The sequence below is a fragment of the Anabrus simplex genome, chromosome 1 (assembly GCF_040414725.1).
Source record: "Anabrus simplex isolate iqAnaSimp1 chromosome 1, ASM4041472v1, whole genome shotgun sequence".
NCBI classification, from domain to species: domain Eukaryota; kingdom Metazoa; phylum Arthropoda; class Insecta; order Orthoptera; family Tettigoniidae; genus Anabrus; species Anabrus simplex.
Window position 1 is genome coordinate 910,968,835 of NC_090265.1, and position 13,781 is coordinate 910,982,615.

General features: G+C 39.1%; 1 protein-coding gene across 1 annotated transcript; it reads right to left on the minus strand.

The window, feature by feature from the left end:
* Nucleotides 1–356: 356 nt before the first annotated feature.
* Nucleotides 357–12,464, minus strand: LOC136874705 (cathepsin L). Its single transcript, XM_067148357.2, has 7 exons — nt 12,365–12,464; nt 10,686–10,803; nt 10,375–10,527; nt 8,470–8,673; nt 4,728–4,916; nt 2,161–2,326; nt 357–738 (listed from the first exon to the last, which is right to left on the minus strand). The coding sequence occupies exons 2-7, from the start codon at nt 10,776–10,778 to the stop codon at nt 530–532; spliced, it is 1,014 nt and encodes a 337-aa protein (XP_067004458.2). The 5' UTR covers nt 10,779–10,803; nt 12,365–12,464; the 3' UTR covers nt 357–529.
* Between the last annotated feature and the right edge of the window lie 1,317 nt (nt 12,465–13,781).

Below are 13,781 nucleotides of genomic sequence, written 5' to 3' on the forward strand. Positions count from 1 at the left end.
ACTTAGGAATTAATTCGGTCATACTCCAAAACATAGTTTGTACTTTCCTATTTCGTCTGCAGGCACATGGTGGTATTGAACCAGATCACAATCTTCCCGACTCCATGTCCAGCTATCCCGACCTCAATCCTTCCAAACCTTCATTTCTCGATGTTAGGCAAAATGATGATAGTAATTTTCAGTCTAGAATGTGTCTAGTTGGAATACGAGTACAAAAACGATTACTCAATTATCCAAAAATTATCCAAATTATCCAAAAAGTAAACTTAGGAGGATACGAAGTAATCGAAGGAATATACTAAGAAAGAAAAGTAAAGAAAGAAAGAAAGAAAGAAAGAAAGAAAGAAAGAAAGAAAGAAAGAAAGAAAGAAAGATGAGTAGATTTAAGTCATATGTGCTTGTAATAGGCTATATAGAGTGAAAACAGAGGACGTATCACAATATTTTAGGGTTCAGGTAAGTTTTAAAAGCATCTTCCCATATGAAAAATAGGTGGTCTCCAACGTATTAACTACTTAATATCAGACATTTATATCACAGGATATGACGTATCTGTAGCAATACCACAGTTATTGTTTCGGGTAGAGATCTTGAAATAACCAGCATCACCCCAGGATTTACCCCAGGAGTTCTTGATAATCCAGTAGTCATCGCCATTCTCAGTGCCGTAGCCTACCGCCAGAACTTCGTGGTTGAGACCGTAATAGTCATTGTGGCAGCTAGAGTCGTAGAACACACCTGCCAAGGAAGAAGTGTCACTTCCATAAGTGAACATTCTTAATATAATTACACTATGAGGAATGTATCTACTTGTGTTATTACATTAATTCCTTAATTATTGATATTTCTAGGAAATACCGAAACGTTTCTTCGATATCCGAGGGGCGTACTATATTGTTTTGCACTTTATTTTTTGTACGTCCGGGAATGGTTCACATTTCACTTTTGAAGGTGGTGACGTGTAACTAGTGTCTTGTTCCACCGTTTGGTAGCAACACATGCACAGGATTCGACGAATGCACTCGTCTTAGACATTTCATGACAAAACTGTCAGCGTAGGAGCAGACAACATGGAAAGCAACCGTCAGGTTGGTTTCTGTGGAAAAAAGGCGCGACCACTGCAGAAATTCATCGGCGCTTGGTGGCGGTCTGTGGAGAACATGCGCCGTCACGGAAAATAGTTTACAACTGGGTGGAAGATTGGAAAACAGGGCGCACATCGGTGGACAAGGGAACCAGTTCTGCAAGGAATGTGACAGTGTCAACACCAGCCAACATTGCCCGGGTCTAACAGGCCATCCAAGGAAACAAATGCATCACGTTTACGGAAATAGAGGCAGCCACGAGAATTAGCCGAAACACCCTGCAGCGGATCGCGCACGGCCACTTACAGTTGGGGAAGGTGCCATCCACGTGGGTGCCTAGACTCTTGTCTGCAGACGAAAAGCAGAGGCGTGTGGACGTGTGCAGAGAATTTTTGCAACGCCATGACCAAGATCCAGCCGACTTCATGGCTAGGCTTGGGATTGGTTATGAGGAGACATGGCTCCATTACCATGAGCCACAAACGAAAAAACAAACGATGCAATGAAAGCATAGGGGCGGTCCACCGCCAAAGAAATGTGATTATCCCCTGTTTGGGAACATGAAGAAACCCTCTGCGTGGCCGCCCTTTTGAGGATTTTGCAGAATTGGACTCAGTTGTCAAGGCATGGGTAGGCAGCACTCCGAAAAAATGGTTCCAGGAAGGTCTGAAGAGACTGATACATCGATGGCAAAAGTGCATATAGTTACAAGGATATTATGTTGAGAAGGTGGACTTAAGAAGTGATGTGCAATGCACTTCATTTGGGTAGAAAAAAAGTGTACGCCTTTTGTACATGAAGAGTATTCGTCTAGTTCTTGACTAATGGCATTTCCTTTTTCACTGTACTATTCAAAGTATGTACTGAGAGACAGCATCAAGGCTGGCTGGTGCTATATTTTTATTACATAGGAGAGAATAGCTCGGTTGTCGTGTTTAAAAATATTGATCTTCCTAGATTATCAGCATTTAGAGGAATGCAATTGACTAAAATGGAAACACACCAGAAGAATGACCGAAAATTGCCTTCTGAACTTTATAAGTTTAATATCCTAAGAAGTAGAGGAATTATTTACCTGACGTGTAGAACTGGAAGGATTCAGTACCAGCATCCATAGCAACTCCTACAGGTCCAACGGTTGCCAGAGCCTCTTTCAATGCTTGTTGATCTTCTTCTGGAAGAACGACCACACTGGAGATGGTAGCGCCTATAGTCTTGGCGTTGAATCTACATCTACCATCCTAAAAATAAATATGTGAGGACAATGCGTATCATCAGAACGTAGGGAAACTAATTGACTAAAATTCTTATTACCTATACCGCTGAAAGTACAAGGATTTATCATATAGTTTCTCTACATGAAACATTCTCGCCAAATACGCTGCTACAATTATTACATTCAAAGGATAAGAGAGCTGACGGCTGACACTTCGAGTTAACACAACTTAGATCTATTTCTGTAGGGTTGTAAAAACATGTCTTGGGATAACGCGGGTTGACTCTTGTAGTCGTAGCTTCTAAGAAGATGGAGCTTGTATACTCGGCGGACAAAACATGACGGCCTCAGTTCCTGGAAGCGAGCTGGAAGCCTGCAGTCAATCACACCCTGCACCCTGCTGAGTTAACCAGTTCTAAGTGATACTTGTTTGGTGTGGGGAGGTTACTAAACCAGTTTCTTGCACTCTCTATTCAGTCTTTACTCTTTATTCGTGTCTAGTGCAGTGTAGTGATCCTTCTAACATTATTAATATTGATATAATAATACCGTAATAATAAATAAATAACTCAGATTACATCGAAATGGCAAATAATGAAGTACATAAAAATGTTTTATTTTTGCTCTGGCTCTTTTGGTAGACGATTTGGCAACTCCGGCTACAGCATACATAGAAAAGCATATACGCCGTTAATAGACACTGGGCTGCCGCCGGAGAGTAGTGGTGTGAGGCGGGGTCGTCATGTTTTGTCCCCAAGTACAATCACGTTGTTTTGTCAATTAAAACAACATTCGAGTCCGTCCATCCGTTCTACTAGACTACTAGACCGATGTCCGGCTCCATGGCTAAATGGTCAGCGTGCTGGCCATTGGCCATAGGGGTGCCGGGTTCGATTCCGGGCAGGGTTGGGAATTTTAACCATAATTTGTTAATTTTGCTGGCACGGGGGCTGGGTGTAAGTGTCGTCTTCATCATCATTTCATCCTCATCACGACGCACAGGTCGCCTACGGGCGTCAAATCAAAAGACCTGCATCTGGCGAGCCGAACTTGTCACCGGACACTCCCGGCACTAAAAGCCATACGCCATTTCATTTCATTACTGGACCGATTTTCTTCATTGCTTTTTTTAAAGATTTTCTCCGGAATCACCTGGAGATGATTCATCAAGCACTGATAGATCACAAAATTCAGTAAACTATGTGTGTGTTTGTCTCAACACAGCTCTGGATCACATGGAGCAATTTCAACCAGATTTGGTACACATATGACTTACTATTTGGAAAAAAAATACTGTGGGAGTTGGACACCCCTAGCGCCCCTATGGGTGGGAGTGGTGAGGTATGACATGTAGAAATAATCGAAAACAACCAATATTAGTATTGAATCCATAGTTTTTGGGGTCGCTGAGTTGAATAGACACACTGCGGATGGCATTTAAGTCCAAGTTCAGCTCCATCGGAATGTGAGTGAGAAGGAGTGAAAATTAAAATGTCAAATGACGGAGAGTATCGATATATTTGCTAATGTCCCAGCATAACGCTCAGGCATAGTTGGTACACATATGACTTACTATCTGGAAAAAATGCTGACGGAGTAAAACACTCCTAAGGGTGGGGGTGACATGTAGAAATAATCGATATTAAATATTAGTGTCGAATCCATACTTTTCGGGATCGCTGAGATGTATAGTTCATCCCCCATCGTTATGGGAAAAACAAAGGGTGAAAAACAAAATGTTTAACTTGACTGAGATTAGTGTTGAATCCACAGTTTTCTGGGTGGCAATGTTGATTGGTTACAGTTCCAATGACAGTTGGAATCTTGTTTATGCCCGGTTCCATGGCTAAATGGTTAGTGTGCTGGCCTTTGATCCAGGGAGTCCCGGCTTGGATTCCTGGCCTGGTCGGGGATCTTAACCTTCATTTGTTAACTCCGATGGCTCAGGGGTTGGGCGTACGTGCTGTGTTCAACATTAGAATTCATTATAGGAAGGGCCCCATCCTCATAGATGCGCAGGTCGCCTATACATTGTCAGCTCCAAAGACCTGCACCAGGCCTCTTCGGAGACCACATACCATTATTTTTGTATCGTGTTTATCATATTTGCTATATGGTGCCACGCATAAAAACATACAGTTTTCGCTCATTCATATTTATCAACTGATTACCAGACAATCAGGGCTACCTCATGGACAAAGTTTAACGCGAAAAAAGATATAATTTGAAACTAAAATTTAGATTTAAACACATTAGAAGAACTTTAAAACTACAAAATACTTCGTTAAATAACAATAAAGAAATCTACAAACATTTACTTCACACATAATTAACATGTAATACAAATCCTAAAAATAAAAATAAAACATCAAGAAATGTACCCGTACAGCGCTGGTTATTACAGCTAATATAGTTTTTGAACCTACCTTTGCTTCATAAGGATAAGACTCCTCGGTGTCAACACCACCATTTGAGATGATGTAATCGAAGGCATAGTTCCTGAATCCACCGCTACAGCCGAGATTGCCGAAGTCATCGGCGCAGTCGATAAGATTCTGTTCACTCAGGGAGACGTTCTTTCCATTAATCAGATACTGACTCTCTATGGCACCGGTCTGAACATTTTGAAAACAAAATTAATATATTGTAATTTACGTTCTTATGATATAGAAATATGGATCCAAGTTAATATAACATGCTGAGTAGGTATTAAGAGGCACTAATCATGTGTTCAGCTCGTTTTAAGTGGACAGGTTGTATAGTGTAACACCCGGCACTATGATGAAGGGGTATCTTTTCTTGTCTCCTAGGCCCATTTTCACTAACGTCAGTTACTTTTGCTATTATCTTAGATAATGTCATGATCTCAGATAGCGCGCGCTTCTGTACTCACAATGAATTTACTTTCTCGGTTTACCAAAACTTCGTTTTCATTTCAATCTGAGTTTGAAACTTACATTTTTCATACTGACTCACGCAAAACAAATGAATACTTGCTGCCGTCACTGTTGAAATGTAAGCAACTTTTTAATGACATTCGGTGTTTGCGAATAATTGACAATAAATTGCGTCCATTAACCAGAAAAGAAGCCCAATATGACGTTCTAAGCGAAGGAATTTTTATTTAATTTGGTGGCAGAAAGCATTAACATCATGGAGAATAAGATAAAAATTATAGCCTACACATTGTAGGCCTATATTTAATTAAAAAATAAGGCAAAATTCCTTAGTTCTTTATTAGAATCATCCAGTCATACGAGATATGAGCTACAATCGAGAATTCATTTTAGGCCTACCTATATGTTGGGAATTCCATGTTATGTTCGATCATGGATAACACTGAGAGTGTAGAAGCTTTAGATAACCTAAAGTGTGTTTCAAAATCAGTGTCATCGTAGCTCTCAAAGTATGTAGCGCGTTCTTTTTATACACCCTGGACGTTTTATTGCATAATCTTGGTCATATTCCTCTTCGTTGTGATTTTCTCTTTCAGTTAAATATTTCAGCCGTCTACGAGCTGCCATCTTGAAAGACTATTATCTTAGATTTCCTGTTTTACCGGTAAACTTTTCTCCGGTGAAATTTGAAACCGACGTAATGCCCGTTATCCGAGATAATGTTGTTGGCGAATACAAGTGTAAAGGCCTGTGTTCACTAATGCGAGTAAAAGCTTTTATCTTGCTTTATAGCTAAGAAACCCGAGATAACTTAAGCTGTATTGGTCATTGTTTTTAGATTTATTATCGATGCATCATCATCATAGGATGTTCTGCCATCCAGCAGGTCCAATCATGGCTGTGACCTCCATATCTCTCGATCTTGCGCCCTTTTCTTCACTTCTGCATAATCTTCCTTTCTTTTTCTAATGCTGTCTAATAACTGGTATCGTCTCCTTCCCCTTCCTCGTTTTCCTTTTATCATCCCTTCAATTGCTACTCGTAGTAAAGTGTTGTGTCTTAGATTATGCCCTATCCAATTTTTCTTTCTATTTTGGAATACGGTCAGCATGCTCCTCACTTCCCCCACTCTCTTCAGAACTTCCTCATTTGATGTTTTATCTTCCCACTTTACTCCTTCAATTCTTCGCCAAATCCACATCTCAAATTCCTTTATTCTTCTCTGTTCTTCCTCAATGTCCATGTTTCATCGCCATATAGAGCTATACTCCATACGTAACACCTTGCAAGTCTCTTCTTCAGATCTTTCCCTAGCGGGACACAAAATTTTTTTTTCATCTTGTTGAAGCTTTCCTTGTCTAAGACAATTCGAGCTTTTATGTCTATTATAGAGTTATTATCGATGCCATGATTATAAAATAATGAGACAGGTTTTGGAAATTTAGTCTTGTTAATCACACGTCAATTCAGTAGAATAATTCCTTCTTCCGTTCTCTCTCTCTCTCTCTCTCTCCTACCCCATATTTAATAAGTCAGACTAGAGAACTACTGCATATAAAGCTCAGGACATTGTTGCACAGTTGTAAAACAGACTGGCTCACCGGTAGAAAAGAGTAGTGTTATATGATATTGAAAAGCTCTTTCACTTTAGAACAGATATAAGAACTAGCTATCACAGGTGCAGTATGTTGTATAATAGATATACGGTAGAGCTATGGCAAACTATGCAGATTAACAGAGAAAGTGACCCCTTTATCAAATAGCAGATGAAAAAAATATTCTTCAGAAAGGGAAAATGGTTAAGACCGTAGAAAGAGGTATAGAGATGTCCACAAATTCACACATTCTCCTTGTGAGTAGTTTTGTTAGTAAACAAGTTTGTTACACGGTGAATATTGATGAAATTTTTCTGTGAATATGGCGTGGCTGCACTGCGGAGATTACTTCATATCTACAAGTGGATTTCTCGATCTTTTATCGTATAATCACCATGCCTCTACAGGTCTTCTATGTAATCCCCTGCAACATGTTGCACCCATTAGCGGATGTGTGGAAGGCGGCGAATACCAGTAGCAATATCGCCTTTGTTGATATCCGCGACATAGCATTTTACCGCTTGAAGTATGGCATCTCGTGTGTGCAAACACTGGCCTCAGAGTGGTTCCTTTAGTTTTTGGAATAGATCAGAGTCACAGCGACTCATGTCCGGTGAATGGGGTGGATGTTCCGGGATCTCCCACCTTTATTGCATCAAGAACTCCCCAACAGGAGCAGCATTGTGACAGCAGGCATTATCGTGCAGGACAACGGGCGAATGCGTTTGGAAACGGACGCGGTGCACAATGAAGATGATGTTTCAGAAACCTGCGGTAGTATGCCAACTCGATCAAAGTCCACGTTGCTTTTCCTCCTTCAGCAACACTTTAGAGTCGTCCAGTTTAACACAACACATTGGCTGCTGCGCACTCATCCGTCTGCACGACCCGCACACAGTCTAATATACAGACCTCCACTAGCGCAACTAGGTGTGTCGCCTCTGTATGAGCTACCGACAGCAGCGCCCCCAATTGTTCCAAGGCAAAGTGATGACAATGTTATCACTACTTTCTTTTCAGTCCTCGTATGCAAATGCTCAGTACGAAATATAACTATTCCGCTGACTGATTGAGCCATTATCATATCTCGGGGTTGGTGCTCATGTAAGAGAATACCAGACTGTCATCCGCAATTAAGTGGATCGAGCATCTGATCGGTCGATGAGGCGACATATTGTCCGCGAGGCCCTACAACATTGTTAATATTGTCGACGGATGTATGAGTCTATTAAAAGAGATCGTAGGAAAGAATGGGGAATTCAGAAAGGAAAAAAGCCGCCAGACTAAAAAGAACAACAATAACAAGCTTTCAAAACTTGGAGCATTGCGGGAGAGTTTTTGGTCCTAGAAGTGTTCTCCTCAGCCATTTAAGAGCCCATGAACATTGATGCACTCGGAAGAGAATCGTTATATTTGTAACTGTCTATCCTGTGATACAGTACGAGAAGTTTCTACTTTGTGGTATCACAATTTCATTGGGTAGGATGTTACTTCTAACATTTTCATAACCCGTTTCCTTATTATAAAGGACTAATTACCATGTTCACGGAGACTAGAAAACTGAACAAATATTAATGGCCAGAGCACTCCAAACATCAGAAAGTCCAAGTTTCGAAATCAGTAGTGAGAGCGTCATGCAGTTTAATTTAATATTTCCTGTAGTTCTTTATACTTACAGCGCCGAAAGCCCAGCAGCCTCCACAAGATCCCTGGTTCTTGACGCGAGAAACTGCTCCCTTTTCACGCCAGTCAATTGCTGCGGGTAGACTAACGTCACCTCTGCTGATGAATTTCTCGGCTCGGAGTCGTTGCTCTTTCAGCTCGTCTTTGAACAGTCTCCTGTCTGGACTAGTCATCATGCTGACGAACTCTTTGTGAGTCTGTGGAGTCAGAGAACAATAATTGAAGATTTTTGGATTCCTACTCAACCATTATTAGAAAGTGGCTCGCTGTCTTAATCGATATTTTATTGAACCATCAATTGCAATTTGGAGTAGTCAGAGTGAGAATATATAATAGTATCTGGTAATTCTATAACGATACAAATTTTTGAAGTTCTCTCGGGAGCTTTACACCTTATTTCAGTAATTACTTCACCACTAGAAAGCTTACTTCTTCCAGATTATTGTTGGCTGTATATAAATGTACTACCTTACCTGTAAAATTAGAGTTTTTCAGAGAGAAACTTGGGGTTAAAATTCAGGTTGTGAGTTTCACTAACAGGAAAAGTCTTCTCAGTTTTAATTACTGCGTTGATGGGGTGGTTCCTCATGGGGATCACTGTAGCCCTAATTACCTAGGTGTTAATATAAAGAAAGATCTTCATTGGGGTAATCACATAAATGGGATTGTAAATAAAGGGTACAGATCTCCGCACATAGTAATGAGGGTGTTTAGGGTTGTAGCGAAGATGTAAGGGACAGGAAATATACATTTCTTGTAAGACCCCAACTAGAGAATGATTCCAATGTATGGAACACTCACCAGGAATACTTGATTGAAGAACTGGAAAAAATCCAAAGAAAAGCAGCTCGATTTGTTCTGAGAGATTTATGACAAAATAGTAGCTTAACAAAATGTTGAAAAGTTTGCACTGGGAGGACTTGGGAGAAAGGACGCGAACTGCTCGACTAAGTGGTATGTTCCGAGCTGTCAGTGGAGAAATGGCGTGGAATAACATTAGTAGGCGAATAAGTTTGAGTGTTGTTTTTAAACGTAGGAAAGATTACAATATGAAGATAACGCTGGAATTCAAGAGGACAAATTCGGGCAAATATTCGTTTATAGGAAGAGGAGTTGGCGATTGTAATAATTTACCAAGGGAGATCTTCAATATATTTCCAAATTCTTTGCATTCATTTAAGAAATGTCTAGGAAAACAACAGATAGGAAATCTGCCACCTGGGCGACTGCTCTTTATGCAGATCAGTGATGACTTAAATCAACTGAAAGTTGCAAAACTTGTGATTTTGGAACCCTTATAAATGTAAGTGAATACGCTGCCTAAACTGTTAGTCCTACTGAGGAGTGGAGATCACCAATTCCTGCTTAGAATACACTTTTCTACAAAAAGGTTCTTATGCATTGTCTTCCTAATTCTGGCAGTTTTCCAAGAAATAATATTTGTTAAGGGAGCATGTCGAGCATGCAGTTCAGGACACTCCAACAACCGTCATACTTTTCACGCTGTGAGAGAATATTTGAAGCGAAAACAGGGGCGACAGCTCTAAATGCAGGTCAGTAGTGACGGATTTGAGTGATTTACCAGTGAAAGAAAATGTGGACAAAGTCTAAGAAAATATGCGTCTAGGATCCTTAAAAGAGAATACTCAGCCTAATCTGTGAGATAGAGGTTCTGGGAAGAACTACTGTTTCCTGGATATGGCCTTGGATACGCTAATTGAGTTAATATGGGTGAACTTTGACAGAGATGGTGACCAGGGGAAAGTTTTATTGGAGTGTTCACTATTGTTACTAACAGTGCACAAGTCAAATTACGTCCGACTTGAACGTGGGGGGCTGGAACATTTACTTAAGGTATTGATATAGAAAAACGGCTTCAATGCACCGTTAATTCTTACCATATCCCCGTACTGGTTGAGTCCCATCTTGTAAGAAACTTCTCCTTTTTCGAATTTTTCATTGTGTTTAGCAATCTTCATCTTGTTCTCCATAAAAATCTCCATTCGAAGCTGCTCCTCACGTGGGTTGGAATATCTCTTGCCATGTTCAAGCTGAAAGTGAAATACTAAACATCAGAAGGCAGTGCTTACACTTTCGTTAAGTAATACCTTCTCTTTATTCTTCAAGAATCACTCATGTGGTTTATTTTATTATTCCTTTGATTTATACATAGACTTGTTGGACTACGAATGTTCCAAACTGTACTTGCCTTGTAAGTGTTCCATTCTTGTCTCACAAGTTCAGAGAAAGACAGGGCCTGACTGACTCCGAGAATGGTACAGATGACTACTAGGATCTTCATGGTCTAGTCTTCGTGCTCTGAGTCTCTAAAATAAACAAAGCCAGACGATAATACAAAATGTATCTTATGTTCATCAGAATATGAGCCAGACTCTGTTAAGGGAATATACGTACATCCGGTAAGTACTGTTGATAGAGACGAGCTGGTTTATACCAATGTGTAATTTTTACTCACTACAAGAACATATGAAAAACACGAACTAAGAAACAAAGAAGGAAATTACAAAAATGAAAAATACTAACAAAATATTTCAATACAAACGCAGATCAATCAACACGGCTCAGTTCGAATCTACTCGAACCATTCACTTATAATTTCACGATATAATTTGAATTCAAATGAAAATCAATGGATACAGCTCAATTACATGGCCAATTGCATTGGAAAATAAGAAAAACAGTTAAAAAACGAAATGAAGGAAAAATAAAATTATAAACAATGTTTTTCAAAAAGTATATATAAAACTCGCGCGTATTTTCACGATATAATTTGAATTCAAATGAAAGCCAATCGACATAGATCAATTCCACCGCCAATTGCACTGAAATATAAAAAAAAACGGTTAAGAAACAAATAAAAGAACATTCAAAAAGAAAAAAGAAATGATAAAAAGGATATAAGAACATGCGCACATTCAAATGCCACGTTGCTTCAAAATTTCAAAGCAATTAGTGAGGAACTTTTGGAGATTTAAGATTTTTTACAAACGAATTTTTATACTTTTATTTATTTAGATTTTCCAGTTCTTGTAAGATATTGAAACAAAAAATAATAATTTTAAAACTTTAGGTAGAAGTCAAAGACCTTTTTTAGTCCATTTAATACGGAAACAAGCTTCCAGTGCTCAGATACGTTGTTGGTGCCTTCCGTTGGGGAGTGTTGTAATTTTGTTCTTATTTAGTATGTACTGATGAGGATTGCTTAATTTTTAGGTTTTACTGTTCTTCCGTTGGCCTCTGAAGGCTGAATGAATTCCTTTGGATGACTTTAAACTAATCCAAGTCGACACGCAAAGTGCACTTAGAATATTAATCGCCAGAGTAGGATGACAATTTTCCTCACGTTTCTCCAGGAGCCTTCTACTTAGAAATGTGATTATCTGGTGAATCTAGTCAATTTTTTATCATATTTGTCTAATTTTCTGTTCTCTTCCACTCATTTACTGCAACAGTACTTCATTCGAGGAATCATTCAGTGTTTCACTTTCTTCTATGCTCTAGACTTTTCTTCTATGAACTAATGTTATATCTTTAGTGAAGCTTGTGACTTTAATCCCGAGGGCTTTAAACAGATTTAACATGAACAATTTTTTTTCTGACGTTCGTGATATCTCACGTCAAAGCCTAACAATTAATTATATGTATGCAGTTTTATGGAGTAATCAGTAACCATAAGATAGCCCACTGCCAGTCTTATTTGACCACGTATTTGGACCACAAAACCGTTTTCATTGGCGTTGCATGAAATTCAGATCCAGGACAAAAGTAATTGAAGACCATCTAGGAAAAGTATTCCGATTTCATTAACGTAAGCTATAGTGTCTTGGTCTTAGTTAATTAGTTAACTGAAATGATGAGTTTATTTACCTTACAAGTTGTGATGTACTGATAGGTCAGTCGTACTCTGATAATGTTGAATGCGTTCCCTTGATATTTATACTCCTTGAACAAGAAATGTGTTATCTACAGTAGAATCACAGATAAGATATTACACATCTGACATACGTAAGACTGGGGTTTCTGTATTATACATATCTGATCATATTGATTGAGATACTCAAGTGGTACTTGACCACTGTCTGATGAGAAGGTTGACGGATTTCCCAGCCAGTATCCAATTTTTATCATCAGCGGGAACACAAACTCACGAGGATTTCACTTTACGCTACTAATCTCTCAATACGGTAACCTACAACGTCGGAAATTCCTAAGTACTTCATCAAATTGACCAAATTGATCGCTCTCTTTAAATGTCGGTTAATACATTTCAAAATGGGTCAGAAATAACGTGAGAGATTGTATTTCGTAAACAGAAGCAACCACTTTTCAAAGTCTTACAATTGGACATTGGCGTATTGAGATGATTCGTGCTATAAAAGCTGTTGCCTGACTCCTCTTTTTCACTTTCCATACCAGAAAATTCATTAAAAATCTTCCTATGTATCCAAATCTTCTTAAAACTACGAAGGGTAACTAGCGTTACTGCACTACAATACCCGAAGCTGGCTTCTTTTACTCATTTGATAATTCTCCTTCATACTTTTAGTCGATTTCGATGTTCCTCGTTCGACGGTCGTTCTCTTCCATCAAAGCATTGGAGGATAAGTGTGTTCTTTATTATATATCTGTCTTCCGGTGTAACTTCCCATTTTCCTTCCCCCAGTGACTCACAGTTTGTAAAAGATACAATGTGTTTTACGTCGCACCAACACAAATAGGTCTCATGGCGACGACGGAAGGAAAGGATTAAGAGTGGGATGGAAGCGTCCATGGCCTTGATTATAGTACAGTCCCAGCATTTGTCTGGTGTGAAAATGGGAAACCGCGAGAAACCATCTTCAGAGCTGCCGACAGTGGGGTTCGAACCCGCTATCTCCCGAATGAAAGCTGACAACTACGTGACCCAAACAGCGCATCCACTCCCTCGGTGTTTGTAATATATTTGTTTATATATATCCCAGACTATATAACCCTGTTAACGTCTAGGACAATAAATAAATAAATAAATAAATAAATAAATAAATAAATAAATAAATAAATAAATAAATAAATAAATAAATAAATAAATAAATAAATAAATAAATAAATAAATAAATATTATTATCATTGTTATTAATAATAATAATATTTCGTGTGGTTATTGCTACCCTTGTAATGCAGACCTTCCAACGAGAGTGGGTGGTATTGCCGAGAATGGGAACTGCGTGTTATCGTAGTGCAGTCAGGCATTCATTCATCTAGAATGGAACGTTCTGTCCTTAGCTGGTGGGTTTCACAGCGGTAG